This window comes from Geotrypetes seraphini, chromosome 11 (genome assembly GCF_902459505.1).
Source record: "Geotrypetes seraphini chromosome 11, aGeoSer1.1, whole genome shotgun sequence".
Lineage (NCBI taxonomy): Eukaryota > Metazoa > Chordata > Amphibia > Gymnophiona > Dermophiidae > Geotrypetes > Geotrypetes seraphini.
In genome coordinates, this window is record NC_047094.1 from 78,965,796 (window position 1) to 78,990,531 (window position 24,736).

General features: G+C 44.3%; 1 protein-coding gene across 1 annotated transcript in view; it reads right to left on the minus strand.

The window, feature by feature from the left end:
- Positions 1-7,533: 7,533 nt before the first annotated feature.
- The window catches only part of LOC117369424 (fibroin heavy chain-like), a 57,788-nt gene continuing 40,585 nt past the window's right edge, over positions 7,534-24,736 (minus strand). Inside the window, exons 5-6 of the mRNA XM_033963986.1 lie at positions 21,530-21,637; positions 7,534-10,865 (exon numbers count right to left, since the gene is read on the minus strand). Of these exons, the coding sequence (XP_033819877.1) occupies positions 8,613-10,865; positions 21,530-21,637 (2,361 nt within the window). The 3' untranslated portion in view covers positions 7,534-8,612. The remainder of the gene's footprint in view (positions 10,866-21,529; positions 21,638-24,736) is intronic.

A 24,736-nucleotide genomic window follows, 5' to 3' on the forward strand; every position in this document is an offset into this window, starting at 1 on the left:
TACCCAGAGTTGCACCTGATATTCTATACTCGTGTTCCTTGTTCTTACTGCCTACAGGATGTGCCTCTTGCCATGAGAGTCATGTCCTGTAGGCAGTCAGCTGGTTCTGGCACCTCTCCTCCTCCCTGGCATCTTGTGGCACACAGTTTGAGATACACTGCTCTACCCCTATTTTCCTGCTATGTTGAGTATCAACCTTCTCGAGTCCTTATTCGTACTTTATTCAAGATCTCCCCACTTTGTCCTTATCCCTCCTTTTCTGTCCAATATTTCCCCTTTATGTCCTTATCTTCTCCCCTCCTCCATTCCTGCAACCTCTCACCCCACCAGAGCTAGCATCTCTTCATCTTCCCTCCTGTCTCTTCTTCCCTAGGAACCAGCCTCTCTCTCTTACTTCCCTCCAGTCCCCCTTCCCAGGTCCAGCATGTCTCTTCCTTCCTTCCCTCTCTCTCCCCACCCCTCAACCGGGGACCAGCATCTTCTTTTATTCTTGGTCCACTCATCTACCATCCACCTCTACCAAGTGCCAGAATCTCTCTTCTTTTTCTCATGTCCACCAACACCACCACCACCACCACCACCACCACTCATCCCCTCTCTTCTTTCCATCCTCCCCCAATCTCTTTAAGTTATTTCTATCTCACCTAACAGCCAGCATCTGAAGACCTGACATCTCTTACTCTCCTCTCTCCCCCCCCCCACACACACACTGCCCTGCTCTTCTACCCAGCAAAGTATCAATCATTCCCCCTCCAACAGATTGCAAGTCTTCCTGATATGGCCATCAGTATCAAAGCCATGCTGTCTTCAGCTGGTGTAAACAACCTTTCCTCTGCCACATCCTGCTTCCTCTGATGCAACTTCCCTTATCAAATTTTTCACCTTTTTAGTACTGTTAATCTATTAAAATACATCATTACCCTCAGAAAGTGCTGAACTTAGGGCTCCTTTTATGAAGCTGCGTTAGCGGCTTTATCGCACGCACATTTTTAGCGCGCGCTAACCCTCGTGCTAGCTGAAAAACTACCGCCTGCTCAAGAGGAGGCGGTAGCAGCTAGCGCAGATGGCAAATTAGTGCACGTTATTACGTGCGTTAAACCGCTAACGCGGCTTCGTAAAAGGAGCCTTTAATTTCCCAATTCCCAGACCCCCAGGAAAATGGTCGAAAGTGGACTGATAACAGGCAATGCTGGATTTACTTATAAGCATAATAAGCTTTAGTTTAGGGCCTCACAAAAGTTCAGAATGTTGGACGTGCTCTGATAATTTTATGTGGCTTTCTATCAAACTTAATTAATTGTTCAAGAGGTGGAATTACTTTCATCCATACTTTTAAAATGGCTTAATACATAATGAGTTTAGGTAATATTTTAAGCGTAAATTTTCTGTTTTCAGGCTTATCAGTTTTCTGATTTTGCAAACAAGTCAATTATTATGAATATTAATAAAGGTGATCCAAATTACTAATTTTGGGCCCCTTTTACGAAGCCATTTAGTGTGGACCACTGCAGTAATTGCCCAGAAGCCCAAAGGGATTTTAAAGGGCTTTGGGGCTGTTGTCGCACAAAGTTTTACATTAAAGAAGATTTGCTTAAGAATTGAGAGTCCATCCTGGTAATGTTTTTGAAACTACAGTGCTTAAAGGGTTTAAATGCCTGATAATCCCCAGGAAGTGATCAGAACAATGATTAAACTTTCTGAAGTCAATATACAGATCCTTAGGCACAATGGTTAGTCCATACAAAAAATTGCAATTGAACTTGGAGGAGAGTTATTGACTGGAAAACGCAACAAAGAGAGCTAGAGAAATGGGGCTCCAATTGTGCCTCTAACTATGGATTAAACACTTGGGAAACGATGGAAAATGTGAATGAGGTGAACAGACAAGGGCATGCCAATATATGAGACCTGATAGTGGACGAGAAAGCTCTGTTTTTTGAACAGAATGATTTCACTGTTAATATGGGTTGGATTGAGCGTTGGAAAAAAAAATATGGGATAAAACAGTTCAATATTTCTGTCAGTAGATTCTGAGGAATTTATGAGATTTTAAACAAAATGTCATTATTTTATTAAAAAGGGTGCATCAAGTTTTTAGAATTACTAAAATCCTAAAAAAAAATGATCCTTCTTACTGATAACGTGCCATCTCATCCTGATGAGGGCAAACTGAAAAATGCTGGCTTTAGAGTGATTTTTCTTCCTCCCCAATGTCACATCATTTTGTCAACCAGTGGACCAAGGAAGAGAATGAAAACAGAAAAACAAACCTTTATTACAAAAATTTTAAAATAACCTTTGGTTCTAATCAGTTCTAATTAAAATGTGTTTTCCCAAAAACTACACTACTGCGCTTGAATTAATGAAGTACATTACTATATTCAGTTGTTTTTGTTTATGAATATACAGTGTTTCTGTAAAGAATGTTTGTTATCGTACAAGTTCAAAAAATAGGGAAAGAAGTAAACTTATAAGAAAAACAAAAAACTGATAGAACGTCTTTAACTGTTCATCTTCAATAGTTCAGTGAGCACAGATAACAGTTTAATAAATGAACTCAAAAGTCATAGAAGAGTCCATGCATGGCCTTGTTTCACGCTCTGGCTGTGTCAGAATAACCAAATATTCCGGTTGGTCCAAGTGCCTAAGGCTCCTCCTATGGGCGGGGCATTAGGCACCTGGGCCAATCAGGCCCTAGGCCCCTCCTCGAAGCATCCTACAATGCACCATGAAGGAGCAGGCCTGCTGGATGGACAGAGGAAGGCGGGCCTGCTGGATGGATAGAGGAAGGACCCATCTGGCCGGCCATCACTAAAAGTTAGAGGGGAGTCCAGGGGATTGGGGGGGTTTCGGTTGGGTTTCGGGAGTCCTTGTGGGAGTGGGGGGGGTCCGACTGGAGGTAGAACGGGGTCCAGGGGGTGGGCTGGGTGGTCCGGCAGGAGTTTAGGTGGTGGCCGGCAGGAGAGATTGGGCAGTGGCCCGATTCGGAAAATACCTATTTTGACTTGGTCTAAGTCAAAACGTATAAGTTCTGTCTGGCAACCTGTCAAACTTTTTTGATTATAGCTGCCAGATGATTAAGTCTAGGTCGGCCTACCTCCTGCCTATCCACTCTTCCAAAAATGCCCCTTTTCGCTCTAAGCATACATAACGTGACCATTTATTTTTTTCATCAAAACGGGACATCTATTAATATTCAGTCCCGCCGCAACCCTGCTCTAGCCACACCCCCAATCCCACCCTAGCCCTGCCCCAGCTCCGCCCCCAATTTCTTCCATTCATTTTTCATGTACACATAATATCTTATTAATTCATAATGGTAACCATAAAATTTTTTAAAAACCACAAAGCATACTATACGCAGAGAAAATGTTAATTATCAAGATGTCAAGGCAGATGACTTTAAAATATGCAATGTCACCTCAGTAACTATAGAAAAATAGACAAATATAGTACAGATATAAATTCTCAAAATGGACACATTTTGATAACTAAATTGAAAATAAAATCAGTTTTCCCACCTTTGCTGTCTGGTGATTTCATGAGTCTCTTGTTGCGTTTCCTTCTGACTGTGCATCCTTTCTTTCATTTCTTTCTTTCTGCACTCAGACCCAACAATTGTCCCTTTCTGTTCCCTCCCTCCTTTCTTCCTATGTCCTCAGTGCCTCCTTCCTATGTCCTTAGTGCCCCTTCCTGTGTCATTAGTGTCCCCAGTGCCTCTTTCCTATGTCCTTAGTGCCCCTTCCTATATCCTTAGTGTCCTCAGTTCCTTCTTCCTATGTCCCCCTCACTGCCTTCCAGCCTTTGTCTCCACCCCCTCCCCTATGCTCTGGCATCCCTGTCTTCTCCTTTTCTTCCTTCCTTCCCACTCCACCCCATGATCTGGCATCTCTATCTCCTTCCCATCTCTCTCCTCTCCTTCCATCTCCCCCTCCCACTCCATTATCTGGCATCTCTTCTTCCTTTCTCTCCTTCCTTCCTCCTGATCTGGCATCTGTGTCCTCCCCCCTCCCCCATATACCCTGACATCTCTCCCCCCTCCATGGTCTGGTAGCTCCTTTCCCTCCCTTCCATGGTCTTGGCATCTCTTTCCTCTCCTCTCCCTTCCCTGGTCTTCCTTTTCCCCTCTCTCTCCCCAGTTGGGTGCAGCAGCAGCACTTCTCTTCCCCTATCCCCTCCCCAATTGTGTGCAGTAGCAGCTTTTCTCTTCCCCTCTCCCCCCCCTTGGGTGCAGCAGCAGCAGCTTTTCTCTTCCCACCTTGGGTGCAACAGCTTTTCTCTTCCCCCCTCCCCCTTGGGTGCAGCAGCAGCTTTTCTCTTCCCCCCTCGGGTGCACAGCTTTTCTCTTCCCCCCTCCCCCCTTGGGTGCAGCAGTAGCTTTTCTCTTCCCCTCCCCTCCCCCTTTGGTGCAGCAGCAGCAGCTTTTCTATTCCCCCCTACCCCTTTGGTGCAGCAGCAGCAGCATCATTTCTCTTCCCATTCCTCCCATCAGCAGAGTCGCAAGCTTCCCTCCATCGCTAACCTATCTTCCATAGGTCAGCGATGGAGGGAAGCTTATAACTTGCTGCTCTTCCTTGCTTCGGGCCTTCCTCATTGTCGGGTCCTGCCTTCGCAGAAACAGAAAGTAGGCAGGACCCGGCAGCAAGGAAGGCCTGAAGCAAGTTGTAAGCTTCCCTCCGTGTCTCCCTTAGCTTCCCTCCGTCGCTGCCCGTAGTGAACTCCTGCTCCGAGGCTCTAACGTGTGCATGCCAGCTTCCCTTCTCTTCTCTTTCCCCCGGGACGTAACTTTCAGTTTCGGAGAGAAGAGAAGGGAAGCCAGCATGCACACGTTAGTGCCCCAGAGCGTGGGTTCAATTTGAATGCTGGAGTCAGCCCGGGAAGGAACATCAACGGCAGCAGCAGGATTAGGGCGCAGAGAACACGGCGGCAAGCAGGCACAGAGAACACTGCGGGGGTTTGGCGCTGGACCAACCGTCCCCTTGTCCCCGCGCACAGCTTAGGGACGCTGTCCCTGAAAAACGGGACATTTCGGCATCCCGAAGCGGTGGCTCGGGACAATGGGACGGTCGGTCCAATAACGGGACTGTCCCATTGAAAACGGGACGTATGGTCACCTTAGGCATACAGAGGCAGGGTAAAGGCCTAAGCTGGTTTTAGATACATCTAAAACCAGTTTTGATTGTTGGTACTTGGACGACCTGTCTTTTTGATCATCCAAGTACCGACAGGTCTGTTTTTGGACTTTTTAAAAAAAATTATGAGCCCCTTTAGGCTCTTATAATTCTTTCGGCAAAAACTTAAGACTTACCTATTTTAAAATTTTTGTTAAGATTTTGTTTTTTTCTGTTTGTTTCTTGTTGGGTTTTTTTGTTATTCACTTTGAACCTTTTTGGGGGAGTTGGCACAATACAAAAGCCAGATTTCTTGGGCACTCTGCTGTTTTCTTTGAGATGGAGCAACATTTAGAGGAATATTTAGACTTTAATATTCACCTGAAGCATTATGGGCAGGTCTGACAGTAACAATGAGGGGTAATTTTATTGCACTGGTGACCCTGAAGAAGTGGAAGAACCTAGAAGAGGAAAGATAACTGCCAGTTCTCGGTAGCCCTTGAACATAAACACAAGGGGCAGTCAGATAATACAAGGGAGTGATGCAGGCCTTGGCTGGAATTCTACATTTCTTGCCAAATTTCCATTGACAGGTACAAACTCACTCAGGCACTCAAAAAAATTATTATAATAATACATTAGTTTTTATTATTTGCAAGTGATATGTCAAGCAATGTAGATCATATCTGGTAAATCTGTTAGCCATCAGAGAGCACAGGAACAGCACGGGGACTCCCAATTTGCACAGCTCCGGGGGAATTGCTAGAGCAGTGGAAGATAACACAGGTCCATATAATCTGCTGCAGACCTGAGTGCATATAAGCATGCATGTAAATGTCTCAAACAACAAGAACATAAAATGGTATACTCTCGAGCATAGGGGGCAATGTCTGCCTAGTCAATCAGGAAGCACAGAATAAGTTTACTACAGGTGCACAAGATGGATATATTTTCCCATCTTTGTGGGTTACAGTGTCTGTCTGAGCTAAGCACTACTGATAATAGAGGCATGCAGAAAAGAATGTTTCCCAGTACTAGCTTGGGAAATTTCTTATGCAGAGAGAAGGAAAAAGGGTAAAAAAACAGCAGTTATGTTAACTTGTAACTTAGACCCCCAAAGCCTAATTTTCATTAAAAAAAAACGGATGATCCCATCCTGCATTAGTCCATCTCTTGAAAGCTAATATAACATATGTAGGATTATATTGAGTAATACAAAACCCAAGGATAAACAATTCTACTGTATAATGTTACTTTTTTAAGCTAAATAACTTTTGCAAGCATTTCTACTATACATTTTTGGTTAGATTGATTATCTTATCCATTATATCAGTATACGCGGTGCAGGAGAGATGTGGCAGTGCGAGGCCTGGACATCACCGCCGCACGATGCGACGCCTGCGCGCTGCACATAGAAGAAAGCACTGCGGCTTGCCTGGGCGAACATGTTGGTGGTGGCGGCTGTGGAAGAGGAATGGGAGCAGACACCAGCTTCCCGCGACCCGGCAGAGGCCCCACACCAGAGTGAACTCATGCTGCCACCCAGAACTCCCCCACCTCTGCTGACCCTTGCCCCTGCCTGTCCCACAGGGCACCCCTGGCAATCCTGGCCCACAATAGTTGGTCCAGACCCAAGGCAGAGGAGACACTGGAACACCAACAATGCAACAGATACTCTAATGATGCTGGATGGGGTGAAAAAGTGGAAATAGGAAAGGTAAAAGGGGAAATGGGAATATTGGTAGGTAAAAAAAAGGGAGAAGGGCTACTGATGGACAGGGGGAGCAGGAAAGGGGTTCTGCTGGACAGAGGGGAGATAAAAGGAAGGGCGAAGGGCTACTGCTGGACAGGGGGGAGAGACAGAAAGAAAAGACAGAAAGAAAGGGGGGCAGGGAGAAAGAAAGACACACATACAGAAAGGGAGAAAGAAATGCCTAAGTCTACACATCTACTCTAGCACCCGTTAATTAACGGGCTAAAAAACTAGTATCAAAAATAAAGAAAACTTGAAACTTGATAAAGAAAAGAAAACTTGTCAAGGTACTGACTATTAGGAGGATAAAACTGCATGCATGGAGTTTATTTTTTGCATGGTATTGATAAAAACTGAGAAAAAATAGCAAGAAGAGGCACTGAAGACGTCACAACCAGCGTGGGAGCTCAAGTCTTTTATTGAAATAAAGTCATAAAATGTAAATGAAATCCCAATTAGGACCCAGTTTCGGTGACAGCGTTGCCTTCCTCAGGGGACATTGTTTATCGTATCGGTGTCTCTGATGCACTCTTGGCGCCTCAGTCGTGCAACAGAGACGCCAACACGATAAACATTGTCCCCTGAGGAAGGCGATGCTGTCGCCGAAACTGGGTCCTAATTGGTTTTTGTTTACATTTTATGACTTTATTTCAAAAAAAGACTTGAGCTCCCACGCTGGTTGTGACGTCTCCAGTGCCTCTTCTTGCTATTTTTTCTCATGGTATTTCGAGGCTTTGTCTCTTCTTTTTTTGTTTTCTCATTGATAAAAACTGCTCATCACACATTTTTATCTTTCCAGCTTGCCACCCTGTTCTCTAACCCCACCTTTTCCTCACTATCATCCTGAAGTCACTATGACAAATTTAAGTTACCTTTCAACACAGATAAGTTTTGTATTTTTCATGTGTTGAATATTTTCATAAGTAAAAACCCTGGGTGGATAATAGCCAATAATATCCACAAAATCTATATTTATAGTATTTATTATATGTATGGTTGTATGTTTTAGTAAAGGTTACATGGTGTGTCCATAGGCATAGTGTATATGTTATGTCCTTTCAACCCCTTCTCCCTGGTGTTTAAAAAAAGTCTTTTTGGTCCTGAGAGGGTGCGAAATTTTGCACATACATGTTTTTGGTATATATGGACTACATGATGTATGAGGCTATTCTCATTTAGACTTCGGTCTGGTGCTGGTCACCTTTTGAGATATTGCCTGAGCCAGAGGTTTACGTTCATCTAGTTATGAAGGGCTCATACTGATGTCCATTATTTATCCATTTATATATTTATTTATTTATTTTTTTGCAGTTTTGTCTCATTTCCTCAGACTTTTTCTTCCCCAGGGATTAGGTGTTTAGCCAATTTTGAATCATTCGAATATTTTCATATACATATATATTTTTTTTACATTGTGCTTGGGTACACATATAGGATGTAGGTTACTGAAAATTGAGGACTTTTCCGTGAGAGAAGGAGGTGAATGAACAATACATGTTCATATATAATTATTTTTTCACTGCTTTTGTTTGTAAGTTTAAATTTGATTTTTTTTCACTTCACATTATCATTTAAACATTATGATGTATCGGGCAAACTCCCTTGGGCTTTTAAATAGTCCTCATTAGAGTTGTCAGCCCAGGGGATACTGTTATAGATTTGATTGATGCATTACAGTTCCCTGATACTGAGGTCTCTTCCACATATGTTGATGGCAGGTGAAATAGAGTCACTAAAATTTTCATTCATCACCTCCTTCCCTCTGGGATTATGGTGAGAGGTGTCTCTCTCTCCCCCATACTATTAGCTGACTTTTTTTGTTTTCTAAGTAATGCAGCACCAACAACAACAGCAGCAGCAACAATAGGAAATGCACCTCCTGCTGCTGCAGCAATAGGAAATGCACCAGCTGTTGCACCAGCACAAGGAAGTACACCTGTTGCTGCTGCTGCACTCCCGGAAGAAAACAGACTTGCTGCTGCTGCACCCACAGAAGAAAGTGTACCTCCTGCTGCTGCACCCATAGATGAAAGGACTCCTGTTGCTGCTGTACCAACAGAAGAAAGTGCACCTCCTGCTACTACAGTACCCGCAGAAGAAAACAGACTTGCTGCTGCTGCACCTGCAGAAGAAAATGCACTTGCTGCTGCTGCACCTGTGGAAGAAAGTGATCCTGCTACTGCACCCACAGAAGAAAGTGCCCCTGCTGCTGCACCTGCGGAAGAAAGAGCCCCTGCTGCTGCACCCACAGAAGAAAGTGCCCCTGCTGCTGCTGCTGCACCTGCGGAAGAAAGAGCTCCTGCTGCTGCACCCACAGAAGAAAGTGCCCCTGCTGCTGCTGCACTTGCGGAAGAAAGAGCCCCTGCTGCTGCACCCACAGAAGAAAGTGCCCCTGCTGCTGCTGCACCTGTGGAAGAAAGAGCCCCTGCTGCTGTTACACCTGCAGAAGAAAGAGCCCCAGCTGCTGCACCCACAGAAGAAAGTGCCCCTGCTGCTGCTGCACCTGTGGAAGAAAGAGCCCCTGCTGCTGTTACACCTGCAGAAGAAAGAGCCCCTGCTGCTGTTACACCTGCAGAAGAAAGAGCCCCTGCTGCTGTTACACCTGCAGAAGAAAGAGCCCCTGCTGCTGTTACACCTGCAGAAGAAAGAGCCCCTGCTGCTGCACCCACAGAAGAAAGTGCCCCTGCTGCTGCTGCACCTGTGGAAGAAAGAGCCCCTGCTGCTGCACCCACAGAAGAAAGTGCCCCTGCTGCTGCTGCACCTGTGGAAGAAAGAGCCCCTGCTGCTGTTACACCTGCAGAAGAAAGAGCCCCTGCTGCTGCACCCACAGAAGAAAGTGCCCCTGCTGCTGCTGCACCTGTGGAAGAAAGAGCCCCTGCTGCTGTTACACCTGCAGAAGAAAGAGCCCCTGCTGCTGTTACACCTGCAGAAGAAAGAGCCCCTGCTGCTGTTACACCTGCAGAAGAAAGAGCCCCAGCTGCTGTTACACCTGCAGAAGAAAAAGCCCCTGCTGCTGCTGCACCTGTGGAAGAAAGAGCCCCTGCTGCTGTTACACCTACAGAAGAAAGTGCCCCAGCTGCTGTTACACTTGCAGAAGAAAGAGCCCCTGCTGCTGTTACACCTGCAGAAGAAAGAGCCCCTGCTGCTGTTGCACCTGCAGAAGAAAGAGCCCCAGCTGCTGTTACACCTGCAGAAGAAAGAGCCCCTGCTGCTGCTGCACCTGTGGAAGAAAGAGCCCCTGCTGCTGTTACACCTACAGAAGAAAGTGCCCCAGCTGCTGTTACACTTGCAGAAGAAAGAGCCCCTGCTGCTGTTACACCTGCAGAAGAAAGAGCCCCTGCTGCTGTTGCACCTGCAGAAGAAAGAGCCCCAGCTGCTGTTACACCTGCAGAAGAAAGTGCCCCAGCTGCTGTTACACCTGCAGAAGAAAGAGCCCCTGCTGCTGTTGCACCTGCAGAAGAAAGTGCCCCAGCTGCTGTTGCAGCTGCAGAATAAATCCCACCTGCTGTTGTACCCGCAGAGGTAAGTCCACTTGTTGCTGCTGCACCCAAAGAAGGAAGAAATTTTCCTATTGTTACACCCACAGAAGGAAGTTCAGCTGTTACAGGTGCAGCTGCAGAAGAAAGTAACCCTGTTGCTGTTGTCAAAGCATAAAGGCGATATACATTTAAAAAAATGGAAGTAGTTTTATTAATTATATCTATAATATCATTCATGTGTGCCCTCTTGTCTTTATCAGAATGCAACATTCTACTTATAGGCTCCGCAAAGGCTGTGCCTGAAACTACTTTTTCCACATTGTGTAGGGTACATTCAACGCATAAGATGCGTCTTCTCAAGATGAGCTCAGCAATGATCTTTCCCATGGCCCAGACATTTGATTTTCTAGAATGCATTGCTTCCTGTTGAACTTCTGGGGCATGGTAGGCATTGTTTCCAAAACTGGTAGCACTGGAGATCACTCTGTAGTCAATGACAGCCCGCTTTGTGCCAGTCTCAATCTGTTAAACAGGAAAAACAGTGTTATACATTAGTAAAAAAACAAAACAAAACATTAAAAGATGGGGTTACTTACTGTGTGTAGCAGGTCTGTGTTTTTCTTTCGTATGTATTTTTAAACACTGGCTGCCATGGTTTTTCTATATGTGGATATTCAACCTGATATTAAATATATGAGTATCCAGCAGCTGCCAGAAGCTATATGAGCACCATCGATATTCAGCAGTGGTACTAGGACAGCTATTTAATCAAGTTAGGACAACCATTGGTCTAATCTAAGATAATTGGTTGAGTATCCACACAGAATATTTGAGTATTTGATGGTAGCCGAAAATTATCTGAGTACCACCAATATTCAGCTCTGGTACCCAAATAGCTATGTTGCTGTTACAAATTTAACCAACTTCAGGGACAATCAATTTATTGAAAATATGTATATAAATAACTGGTACATATACAACATGTACACAGGCCAAACAAAGAGTCTTTCAATCCTTTTGTGTTGAACACCCGTGGGGTTGTGTGTTTCTTTGTTTTGTGGGATACATTTAGCTGTTACAAGTTCCCAGACCCTCATACTCAAAGATCCAGTGCTAAGGCCAAAAGCACAAACCCCATAGTGCATGAGCAACACAGAAACCTACCACTCCAATGCTCAAAGAAAATGGTACTCAAATTATATGCATGCAATGAAAGCGAAAGCAAGGGGAGACTGTACCTGGTATATGCGCATAAGACCTGTATTTACTCTGAAAATCTTGTGCTCATGCGCTAGGCAAGATCAATAGTGCAAGCACACATCAGTGCCATTCTGTGCCTTTAAATATAAGCATTTCAAAAATTATTTCCACTTGCAAAGCCCATATTTAATTGCAGAAGGAATGTGCATTCTGTTTTGCTCAGACTCACATGCATTTGTTTCTTACTATTAGTATTTATTGGCTGCAGGGCTTCCTTCTGCTTCTATTTAAAAAAAACAAAAAAACCCCAACGGCAATTTAAAGTGAAAAATTCTGAAGAAATCTCTTCAAAACCTTTGCCACCATCCCTGAGCTGGGCTCTCAGCAAGCTAACTGGGTATTAGGACTGAATATCAGTGGTAGCTAGATAACGTTCAGTTCTACTTTAGCTCTGCCACTAGACCACACTTGGCCTACCCAGATAGTGCCAAAGCAGTCGGAGAAGAGTAAATGCTGCTGCAAATCTGATTATGACCCAGTGAGTAGATCTCATCCATGTAGGATCCTCTCCAGCGTAGATAAATCTTGCTGAATATTGAGTCTTTTGTTTTTATGTATTGTACTGTACTTTGTGAAGTTTTGTTTATGGTGTATAATCAAATTTAATAAAATAAATAAATACATAAACAATAAGAGATGAAAAAATATTTGTACAGGAAACTGACTTTAAATTTGACAGTTAAGGTAACCGTAGGCTCAAAAACCAGTAACTGCCAATTAACCAAACTGAAAGCAATGAGGGGGAAGGGCAGGGATAGGAGCTCTAATTCTTCTGGCTGCTTCTTCTGTTCTCTTCACCGGTCATTTGCCAGTCACCACCAGTGCACAGGTCCCTACAGACCTTCCTGCTACCAGTCAATAAGAGCCACAATACCCCCATTGCACTGGTCCCCATGGACCTTCCTATTACTGGTCACTCCTTGAGGACCCTGACCCCCTTGGTCTCAGGGGACTCTCCAGGACCCTCAGTCTCTAGGGACTCTCCTTGTCATTTAGGGCCAGATTTTGTATAGGACACTCAGTCTCAGCAGCCAACTAAGCGGCTTTTGAGAATTGCGCATGGGCGACCTATATAGAATCGCCTAACCCTGCCTAACCACCCCGATTCTCTGGCATCCATGTCACAGACGCCGATTAGATAATTGCGTTGCCGCTGAGCTGATCGTGGCAAGGGAATCTTCCTGCTGCGAGCAGCTCAGCAGCCATGGCAGGAAACCCCCAGCCACGAAGTCAGCCAGCAAGAGGGGGTATGGGGGTTTTTCAGCACGAGGGACTGGGCATCCATCCTGCCATTGATCTTCGGGGGGAGAGGGTGGGGGGTTTTCCGTCAGGAGGGTCTGAGCATCCCTCCTGCCATTGATCTTCAGGGGGAAGTGGAGGGTTTCCGGCAGGAGGGACTGGGCATCCTTCCTGCTGGCCTACTTCGCGGATGGACAGGTTCCCTGCTGTGGCTGCTAAACTGATCACGGCAGGGAGATTCCCTTGCAGCGATCAGTTCAGTGGCTGCGTCTATTTGGAATGTAGGCCAGCATTTCATTTCAAAGTGAGTAGAAAGATACAAAGTGTCTTTGCAGTATCCATATGCAAATAAGCTCCTTTTTCAGATGTTGAGTCTTCCCTCTGCTGTCCAGTGTCAGGACTTACACCCCATCACATACCCTCCCCCTCAGACTGGGTGCATGCAGACAACATTCCACTTTGGTCGGTCTCTGAATCTCTGTTACAGCCACCCTCTTGCCTCCTCACCTGGAGTAGTCTTTTCTTCTTCCTGGATTCCTCTTAGGTGGTTTCATTATCCTACCACTGTCACAAATTGTGACGGGCTGAACGGTCATTTCCCATCATTTCATCACCACCAAGCTCTTTTGGTCTTATTTTCCTATCACCACCTGGTTCTTCTGGACATACTTCACTACCAGGCTCTTCTAAAAACACAACCAGGCGCCTCCGAACACACTTCCCTGGCCAATGTGACCACCAAAAACTGTGCCAGTCTCTACCGGTTCCTCTGGTCACCACCAGGCCCTCTTCAACCCTCAATGGACTTCAGGGTCTTCTGGCTGCTCCAGTACCATTACCAGTCTCTCTGCTAGTTGCCACTAGTCCCTCTGCCGGTCACTCGCCAGTGACCAACAGCCTAGGACCTCTAATTCTTCTGGTTGCTTCCCTCTGAGTTTTCTGGCTGCTTCCTTTAGTCCCTTCACTGGTCATTCACCAGTCACCATCAGCCAGGATACCACCCATGGACCTTCCCACCACCGGTCACTTAGAGCCACAATATCTCCAGTGCACTGGTCCCTGTGGACCTTCCTGCCACTGATCATTCCTTAAGAACACTGGCCCCTTGGTCTCTGGGGACTCCCCTGAGGACACTGGTCCTTCAGTCTCTAGGAACTCTACTAGTCACTCAGTTTCCACTGGGCATGGCCAGCAATCGAGCTTGAGTATTCTGGCCTTTCAGTCTCTGGGGACTTTCCAGTCACTCCAAGCTCTAATGGGTACAGCCAGTCAAGGTTAGGCTTACCGATGGTTAGGCTTTTGCCAGCATTCCTTCCCTCAAGGGTTGCTTAAGCTCTAGAAGGAGCTCTCCTTTTCCAGGTTCTTTTTTCTGGAGGTCTTGTTTTCAAATCCTCTTTTCACTCAGGGTGAGTAGAAAGCTCCCAAGTGTCTTTCCAGCATCCATATACAAATAAGCTCCTTCTTCTGATACTGAGTCTTCCCTCTTCTGCAAGTGACGGGACAACTCATACACCCTGTCACACTAAGCCATCTTCACTTAGGCTGATGACATTGGTATAAGCCACAAGTAGAATGGTGACAGAACTGCCAGTACGATAACTGATTCATCCTCACTATTAGGCTGCCATAGGCACTGACCCCCATCTTCTGGGTCAGAAGAATTGCTGTTGGACATTCTCCTTAATAGTGCATCAGCATCAGAGTTTACTTTTCCTGGCCAGTATTTCAAACTGAAGTCATGTCGCTAGTGCAGCAAGCCACCTGTAACCAGTAACATTGAGCTTAGCTGTAGTCAGCACATATGTAAGTAGACTGTTGTCAGTGTATACTGTGAATTTGGCACCATATAGATAGTTGTGGAAATTGTTTACTAAAGCCCACTTCAATGCCAGGAATTCTAGTTGGTGAGCTGGATACTTCTTTTTCAGGTTCAGATAATTCTTGGCTAGCAAAAGCGACAGGCCTCATACCCTCTGGATACTCCTGGTACAATACGGCACCTTACCCTTCTTGGCTAGCATCTGTATGCAGAATGTATGGCAATCAACTGTCAGCATAAGCCAACACTGGTCTCCCTTCTACTTTCATGGAGACTGGAGACTAGTGCAGCCCGATCCAGGAAAAATTTTTGATTTGATTCGATTCAGCCTATTGAATCAATTCGATTTTCCTGCCCAATTGGGTGTTTTTTTTCAAACATCCTGGTGCTTATTTTATAGCTTCTTCACCCCTTTTATAGCTTCTTTACTCCCTTTGCCTTCTCCTACCCACACTGGCACTGTGGTGTATCACTGGCGCTGTAGGGTAAACAAAATAAACAAACAAAAAAGATTTTTCTTCTCTCTGTTAAATCTTAGCTCACGTTCGCGGTCTAACACCAGCTGACATATTGAAATCACAAAACAGAAAATAAAATTATTTTTTCTATCTTTTGTCGTCTGGTCATTATTGAAATCATGTTGGTTCCAAGGGAAGAGAAGGGAGGTGATGGTGCTCATATAGGGACAGGGAGAGGAAGGCAAGAGAGAAAAGGAGAGAATATATGGTGGCCATGGAGGGGAAGGGAACAGAGAAGATGTTGCCCATGAAGGGGAGGGGAGACTGGAGAAGATAGTGCCCATGGATGAAGTGGAAGGGAAGAGAGACAGAAACCAGATAGCTATGAGGAAGAAGAAATAATGGAGAGCTGAATGTGAAAGATGTATATAGGGCAAGAAGTGAAGAAGAGAGGAGGAAAGAAGAGAGATTAGTGAGTTGAGAGGATGCCCTGAAACAGAGTTCAGAGCACAGACAGAGGAGTAGAAGCAGAGACAGGAAACATGATTGGAAAAATTAAATCAAAGGTAAGAAAAATTAATTTATTTTCAGTTTAGTAACTGAAATATGTGAGCTTCGAGAACTTACATCTGGGTCTTTCCATATCAAGTGGTCCAGAACTCCCCACTTGACCATCTTAGAAATTTATTAAATATTTTCAGGGACCTCTAATGAAGATATCCAGAGTTTTGGGGCATGGTTTCAACTAGGTCCAGAATTAGGGGCTCCTTTTTTGTATCCATGGAAGCTGTCAAGTGGGGAGCTGTTTCCTCTGCTGCGGTCCCGCACCTCCTCTGACGTCAGAGGCAGGATCACGGTGGAGAAAACAGCTCAAAGCACTGCAGTGCAAAGACGCTGTAACTGCGATCTTCGGCTGCAGGCTCAAGCTGTAAGGTAAATGGTTCGTGGAGGCCAGGGGGAACACGGAGGCCTTCCCTGGGGGGGGTGCACAGTCTTTCGGGGGGGCAGTCCTTCAGGGGGTGGGACAAGCCTTGGAGGGGTGCAGGCCTTCAAGGGGTGAACAGGCCTTTAATGGGGAACAGGCCTTTAAGGGGGGGAGACAGGTCTTCAAAGGGGGGATAGGCCAGGGATGGTGGCATAGGCCTTCAAGGGGGACAGGCAGGCCTTCGGGGGGCAGTCATTTGAGGGTGCAGGCCTTCAGGGGGTGGGACAGGCCTTCAAAGGGGGGGACAGGCCACGGATGGTAAAATAGGACTTCAGGGGGGACAGGCAGGCCTTCGGGTGGGCAGTCCTTTGGGAGAGCAGTCCTTCAGGGGGTGGGACAGGCCTTGGGGGCTGCAGGCCTTCAGTGGGGACAGACTGAGCATGGGCATTGGACGCCAGCGCACTCATAAAGCTGCAGTTGCCAATTAAGCTGCTAACTTTCACTCAAGGTGTGCAAAATAACAAAAATATGGAAAATGACGCAAACGCAAGTTTCACCAAAATATAATTTTATTGCTTGTATTTTTTCATTATGATTCTCAAAAGCTAGTTGCGTTAGCGAGAGGTCATTATAGTTGCCAAAATGCTGGCCTTCTGATAACGAACTCAACTCGATACTTCGAAGCTCCCCATTATATACCTTTAGTCCAGTGTGACATCATTGGCTGTAGGTCAATCCAAACTAACAGAGGTGGTCTTAAAAGTTAGACAAAGAAAATTCCTCTACATGTTTAAAAGTTTAAGAAATCATATTTGTTTTGTTTACATTCATTTCTGAATATACATTAAATTTGCGGATGACACTAAACTCTGTAGAAGGGTTAGAACTACGGAAGAGTGTGAGGACCTACAAAGGGACCTAAACAAACTGGAGGAGTGGGTGAATAAATGGCAGATGAAATTCAATGTAGGGAAATGCAAGGTCATGCATATAGGGAGAAAGAACCCAATGTTCAGCTACTAAATGGGGGGATTAGTATTAGAGGGAAGTAACCTTGAAAGAGATTTGGGTGTACTGGTGGATACAACAATGAAGTCAACGGCGCAATGTGCAGCAGCCGCGAAGAAGGCAAACAGAATGTTGGGTATTATTAAAAATGGTATTACGACCAGAACAAAAGAAGTCATCCTGCCGTTGTATTGGGCAATGGTGCGCCCGCACCTGGAGTACTGTGTTCAGTATTGGTCACCGTACCTTAAGAAGGATATGGCAATACTTGAGAGGGTCCAGAGGAGAGCGACACAAATGATTAAGGGCATGGAAAACCTTTCATACACTGAAAGATTGGAGAGGCTGGAGCTCTTCTCCCTGGAAAAGCGGAGACTCAGAGGAGATATGATAGAGACCTACAAGATCATGAAGGGCATAGAGAAAGTAGAGAGAGATAGATTCTTCAAATTTTCAAAACATATAAGAACAAGAGGGCATTCGGAAAAATTGGAAGGGGATAGATTCAAAACAAATGCTAGAAAGTTTTTCTTTACTCAGTGGGTGGTGGACACCTGGAATGCGCTTCCAGAGGACGTAATAGGGCAGAGTACGGTACTGGGGTTTAAGAAAGGATTGGACAATTTCCTGTTGGAAAAGGGGATAGAGGGATATAGATAGAGGATTACTGCACAGGTCCTGGACCTGTTGGGCCGCCGCGTGAGCGGACTGCTGGGCACGATGGACCTCAGGTCTGACCCAGCAGAGGCATTGCTTATGTTCTTATTCTTTTTTTGTCCTTTTCAAAAGGGTATATTAAAAGAACCTGCATTTAAGTGCTGAGATATTCTCAGCCTTCCCTGTCAAGGAGAAGGAGGGCCTGTTTCCCCCTCTCCCTGAGCTGACAGCTTCATGTTACATCTACACAATCCTAAGCATGGGCTCCCAATGCCCCCCTTTCTATGCTGGAGACTGCTACGTGTCTGACTCTAATTATTTCCAGATGTTGCTTTAGGATTTTTCCTTAGTGTTCTTTATATAAAATATTTCACTTTAAGTATCCCTTCTTTGACAAATCATTCATATCACCACATATTCACATTCAGGGGCCCCTTCCATACATTCATAACTATACACATTACATGTCATTCATATTTAATACATATTATATCTCAGTTTGGGATACGTAATCTAATATGTTCTTCCTAACCAGCCTAAGGCACATCTGGTATTAATTAGAACCACGAGACTAGAAGCGGGAAACCCTGAACAAAAGGGACACAGGCTAAACACAAAATGGAGTAAAACTAAACAGAAGACACAGAAAGACAGAGAACCCAAAATGGAGTCTCTACCTCAAGATGGAGGTCAGATATATTCTGATTTCCTTTATGATCTAGTCTAATAGCAAAGTACATAAAAAGAATATTATTATGCTGTTCCTTAATATTAATCTGTAGTGTGTTTTTCTGGCCTTGGCTACATCCATATTCAGATTTTTATTCACCAAGTTTTCGTACGCTTCTATTGGGTGTGGCCTTAACTAACACATATGCTTGTATCTGACTAGAGTTACCCAGAATCATACGAAAACAGGCTCTTTTGTAGAAAAATTCCACAAATTACTGCACTATCATATCCTGACGTCCATTCCATTACCGTCCCTTAGACATCACCCCCTACTGGCCACGAGCCACTACTCCTCAAGACCTTCAGGGGAGGGGGGCCCTGGTGTAGAAGTACACAGAGGGAGGGAAGGGGGGTTCAAAGAGATGTGCATATGCCAGACCTTGGGGGGGAAGAAATAATGGGTCTAAATCTAGAGGAGAGGGAGAGAGATGAGGGATCATGGAATTTAGGGAGGGAAGGAACAGAAAAAGAGAGAAGTTGGACACAAGGGATGGTGTGGAGGGGGATAGAAATACTGGATAGGAGGATAGTTGGGAAAAGAAAGAGAGAGATGGTGGACCCTGGGGTGGTGGGGAAGGAGGGAGAGATGCTGGATGAAAGTGTAATTAAGAAAAGGTGGATCTGTGGATGGAGACGAAAAAAAGAAAGATGCCAGACCTCTGGGGAAGGGAAGGGAAACGGAAGGGAAGGACAGAGATGGAAGATGGATGGTTAGCACGGAGAAAGAAGAAAGAAGGAGACCCTGGCAAGCAAGTTATCAGAAGACAACCAGAGCCTGGGACCAACAAGATTTGGATAATGACTAGACAACAAATTGTAGAAAAACTAATTCTATTTTCCATTTTGTAATTACAATATGTCGGATTTGAAACATGTATCCTGCCAGAGCTGATGTTAGACCGCAAACGTGGGCTAGGATTTAAGAGAGAGAGGAAAAGTCTTTTTTGTTTTTTTATTTTGTTTACACCATAGCGCCAGTGTGGTTAGGAGAAGGCAAAGGGGGTGAAGAGGCTATAAAATAAACCCACCAGGATATTTGAAAAAAACACCCAATTGGGCAGGAAAATCGAATCGAAAAACCAATTCAGTAGGCTGAATCGAATTGAATCGAAATTTCTTTTCATGAATCGGGCCGCACTAGTCAGGACCACTGCCTCACCCCCTTCCGCTAGATTTGACAGAACCCAGAACTGAATCTCTTCTCTTTGTCAGCTGTGTGCAGTAGTTTCTTCGGCAGTGATTGGTCACTGAACACCGAGTATTGCAGCCACGGAGATCGTGTGCCAGATGGTGAGTCTGGGGGTCACTGCAGCACTTCCCAACTGACCCTCCCCCCTCCCGACTGACCCTAAAGCAGGAGCGGCAGCGGACGGCCAGCAAGAGGCAGCGCTGCCGCTCTTGCTTTAGGAGAACTGAAGGCTTGGGGAGGAGGGTTGGTCACTGAATCAGGAGGCCGAGTTTAAAAAACAATGAATCAATTAGAATCGATTCACCCGAAGTGATTCGGTGAATCGATTCGAATCGGAAATCGGGCAGCACTACTGGAGACTACTGGTGTAGGTTCAATCAATCTTTTTGGTATAGTAGAGGCAGAATCTCAGGTGAACACTGGTTTAGTATTGGAGCTGTTTGCACTAAAGGTCCCTCTTGAGTTTCCCTGTGACTTTGTGGACTTAGTCCCATGTAGGGCCCCAAGTCACATTCTCCAGCAGTGGGATTACTGTTTTGCCACTGGCTTCCTTCTGTATACCTGTAATTATTTCTCTCTGGCTCTCTTTCATTTGTACAACTGAGCCTCCTTCAGGGCTGCAACTTCCTGGCACAGCTCAACCACTAGGGTCTGCAAATCCTTCTCTTGGTCCATAGTCATCACAGTAGTCACTATTTCCCTCTCAACCTTTGAAAAAAGATAGCACTATCCTGTGTTCTCAAGGAGGCTATTACTTTTTGTAATTGCCTAATAGACTCTGTTAAGCACGTTACTTCATTCATCTGGGAAAAGACCTGTCAGGTAGTTCAGCGATTTTCAGCACCCTTCACGTGGTCCAGCAGCCCCTTCCCTCCCGATCGCCGTGGTCCAGGCATTTCTTCCCCTCGTCGAGGCATCTCTCTCCTTTCCTTTCCCTCACCTTCACTGGCAATTTTCAATTTTCTCTCTCCCATGAGAGGCCTAAGCCTTTTCACAAGTTGCGCATGGCCCCAAAACTTCTCCTCTGATGCAACTTCCTGTTTTCGCTTGGGTGGCTCACGTCAGAGAAGTTTCCCCTCACCAACAAATTAAATAATTTACAAGCTTTAACTAGACATTTACCTCATAAGCAACACAACATATGTACTGTTCTCCGTAGACAAAAGGGGAAATTCAGGCACCCTTGTAGGTGAAGTCTGCAGTGCAGACTGAGCCTATGTGCTGGATCTCTCCCTTAGCTAGTTAAACTTTTAAGAACTTTCTGGGCATGTGTAGGAGCCCAGTACACTCCCCTCCCTTCCCCTAGTCTGTCAGTTTTGTCACAAGCAAGGAAGAAAAGAAAAGAGGGGGAGGGGGGCAAGTGTGGCTGCATTCCCCTGCTGTCTATGGAGAACATCTGTTACAGGTAAGCAACTTTACTTTCTCATGCCTTGATCCGCTCCCCCCCCCCCCCCCAATCTCCTTCTGCCCTCAGCATTGTTAAATTTACAAACAGGTCATCAAACCCATCAATCTACCTCCTTCAGCTGAAATAACTCCAGTCTATTATCCCAATCAAATATATACCAAATGTATGTGGATCTAAATCACTCTGTATATATGTTAACCTAGGATGAACAAACAGTATTATATTTATGTCAACTCGTAACCCGTTTGAATGTATTTTATGTATGTTAACCTGTAACTTATTCTGAACTTGTTGGGGAGGACAAGATATAAAACGAATTAAATAAATATTGTTGTACCTAATTTCTGGTTTTTATACCTCAATGCAATTTTTATGAAACATGGTTGGGTGTTTCTTTTATTTGATCAATAAAGAATTTGAAGATTAATATCTTTGAACTGGTGTTTCTTCTACGGTGTCTATTGGTTTGTTTGGTCTGCCCACCAGCTCACCATGATATTGTCCGGCTTCAGGTCCTGATGAACAATGTTCTTCATATGGAGGTAATTTAATCCGTCACACATCCCTTGTATAATGGTCACTTTTTCTTTCTCTGTCAGCTGTGAGAGAATAAGCGAAAGATGCTACAATTCATTATTTCTTTTTTTGTTTGTTTCTGACAGATAACACATGGCAATTGCAATTTTATTTAAATATTCTGGATATTAGATCATCAAGACTGGTTACTGGCTGCACATCACTCAGGATAAAAAGTTGTTCACACATAGCCTACACACTAGGGCTAGAGACTGTGGTAGCAATAGTTCAGATACTACAGATGAAGAAAAGAGCCCTGCAGCAGATAAGGGGGAAAACGGTTTACATATATACAGGTACTTATTTTGTATTTGGGCAATGGAGGATTAAGTGACTTTGCCCAGGGTCATAAGGCCATGGTAGACTTGTTCAGTGACTAATTGTTGCATGAGATCAACCACTGAAGTTAATTAAAAAGTTAAGAGAATTAACTACAATTAAGTTCACTCCTCTGGATAAAAAGGAGATAATATACTGCTACCTTTGAGGCTGAGTCGATGTTGTTGATCATCGAAACCACAAAAGTGGAGTTAGATCATTATAAAGTTGATTTACAATCTCATGTTGACTACCTCAAAGGCAAAATGCAGGTAGATGCATATGAATCACAACTTCAAGATTTAACTAAGAAGCTTGATGATTTTAGAGCCGAATTGAAATGCTCCAAAATCAAAAAATTACGGAGAGATGAGCTGGATTACTAGCAAGGGTTTGTGTATAGTTGGATGGACAAATCCAGACGTAAACCAATGAAAAGACAAACATATGCACAAACGTCTAGTGATACATCTGAAGAAGATGTACAACAAGCAACACGCAATGTGACATTATCCACAGGGCCAGCTCAACACAGAAAAATCCTTTTTTATCCACAAATCTAAAAGGAGTCAATCAAAGACCGACCAGACACAAGAATCAAAAATAGTAGTGAGTCAATCGAATGTGTTCAACTTATCTAGTAGAGTTCTTTCTAATACCGAATTGGAAGTTTTGTCCCGACCACCAAGTACAATCCATTGGACACTCGTATATGTTTATATAAATTCATACGCAAATTGAAGTTGAAACATTTTTTTGCTAACACTTGTGTAGATGCTGATACTGATGGTGAAGATGATTTATCATATTTGAAGTCTAAGAGACTTCGTTCCACGTGGTGTCCCCCTGGCCCAGTTGATGCCCATATTCAATTGTTTGAACAACTAGTTGAGCGTGATACTGAAGCTTTGGAGACACAACATTTACATATTAAACACAATTTGACTGCATCTCAAAGAGCGGCTTTGGGCTCTTTAGCATCAGATACAAGTATAGTTATCCACCCTGCTGATAAAGGGGATGGTGTAGTAGTTATGGATGCGGTAGCCTATGAACAGGAAGCGTGGTGACAATTGTCTAATGACATGTATTACCAACAAACTGGTCATGATCCTATTGCAGAACTGAAGGCGGAGATTTCGCACATTTTGTTACAAGCTTTAAAGACAGGTGTTAATCACAGAGGGAGAATACCAATTTTTGTGATGTCCCTGTCCAGTGACTCCTGTCATATATTTTGTGCCAAAAATACATAAATCCTTGGTGGATCCTCCGGGGCGTCAGATAGTGGCAGGTATCAGTTCTATTTTGGAACCCCTATTGGAATTTTTAGATCTTCAACTGAAGGATTGTGTTCCACAAATCACTTCCTATGTGAAAGATACAGGTTCTATGATTAAATTATTGGATGCATTTCAAGATATTCCAGACCAAGCGCTCCTAGTGACCCTTGATATCACAGCTTTATACACTAACATCCTGCAGGAAGCGGCTGTAAACATCATTCATCATCATTTGCAACAAAAGGGCCTGTCTTCCAGACGTGTTGAATTTTTGGTCAATATAGCTTATATAGCTTTGAACATAAATTATTTCCAATTTGACCAATCATTCTTTTTACAAACCAGGGGCACTGCAATGGGTGCCAAGATGGCCCCCACTGTAGCGTGTCTGTATGTGGCTGCATTTGAAGAGTAATATCTTTACCCCTCTGAGTATTTCACCAAATTGCTAATGTGGAAACGCTATATTGACGATGTGTTTGCAGTCTGGGTAGGCACAGCAACAGAGCTTTCTATATTTTTTAAATGGATTAACCAGGGATACACCAACTTGAAGTTTACAGCTCAATTTGATACTCAATTGTTGCCTTTTTTGGAAATTAATATATCTTTGAGTAATGGCAAGTTTAATACCACTATTTTTAGAAAACCAACAGATCGCAATAATCTTTTGAGATATGAGAGTTACCATCCGAGGCATTTAAGGAATAATATCCTTACAGGGCAATTTTTAAGGTTACACCGATTATGCTCTTCAAAAAGTGAATTTGTTGATAAAGCTGAAGAGATGAAGGAGTTCTTTATAGAGAGAGAGGGTACCCAGATTCTACCATCAAGAAGGCGTTCAAAAGGGCACTTTATTCCCAGAGGGAAGTGTTGCTGACTTCAAATAATACAACCAATAAGGCTGCCTTGGTATGTGTTATTCCTTACTCGCAAAACGCTTTTAAAATAAAACAGATTATTTATTCCCATTGGAGCATTTTACAATATCATGCCATTTTTGAGGATCCACCTAGGTTTGCATATTCACGAGCATGTAATTTAAAACAACATCTTACTAAAGCTCAATATTGCTCCAAGATTAGTCCATCTAGTGGGACAGAGGGGACACATTCACCATGTACATCTTGTACAGTTTGTCAATACAGTGTCACTTTGAATGACATGAATGTCCCAGAGTGGGTTAAGAAACACAAAACGCGAGCAGCCACTAACTGTAGTACTAAAGGAGTGGTATATGTAATTCAGTGCCCTTGTCAGTTGTTATACATTGGCCATACGATTAGAAGCATCCGCACTAGAATTGGCGAACATGTTAGCAGGATACTGAATGAAGTCTTAGAGGCTCCTCTCACTCAGCACTGGCTTAATGAACAACATCCCGTGTCAGCCTTACGTTACTCTATCTTGGAAGTCCCCAGTTTACCTCAGGGAGGCAATTTAAAAGCTAGATTATATTCTAAAGAACAAGCGTGGATCTTTAAATTAGGGACATTATGTCCAAACGGGCTGAACAGT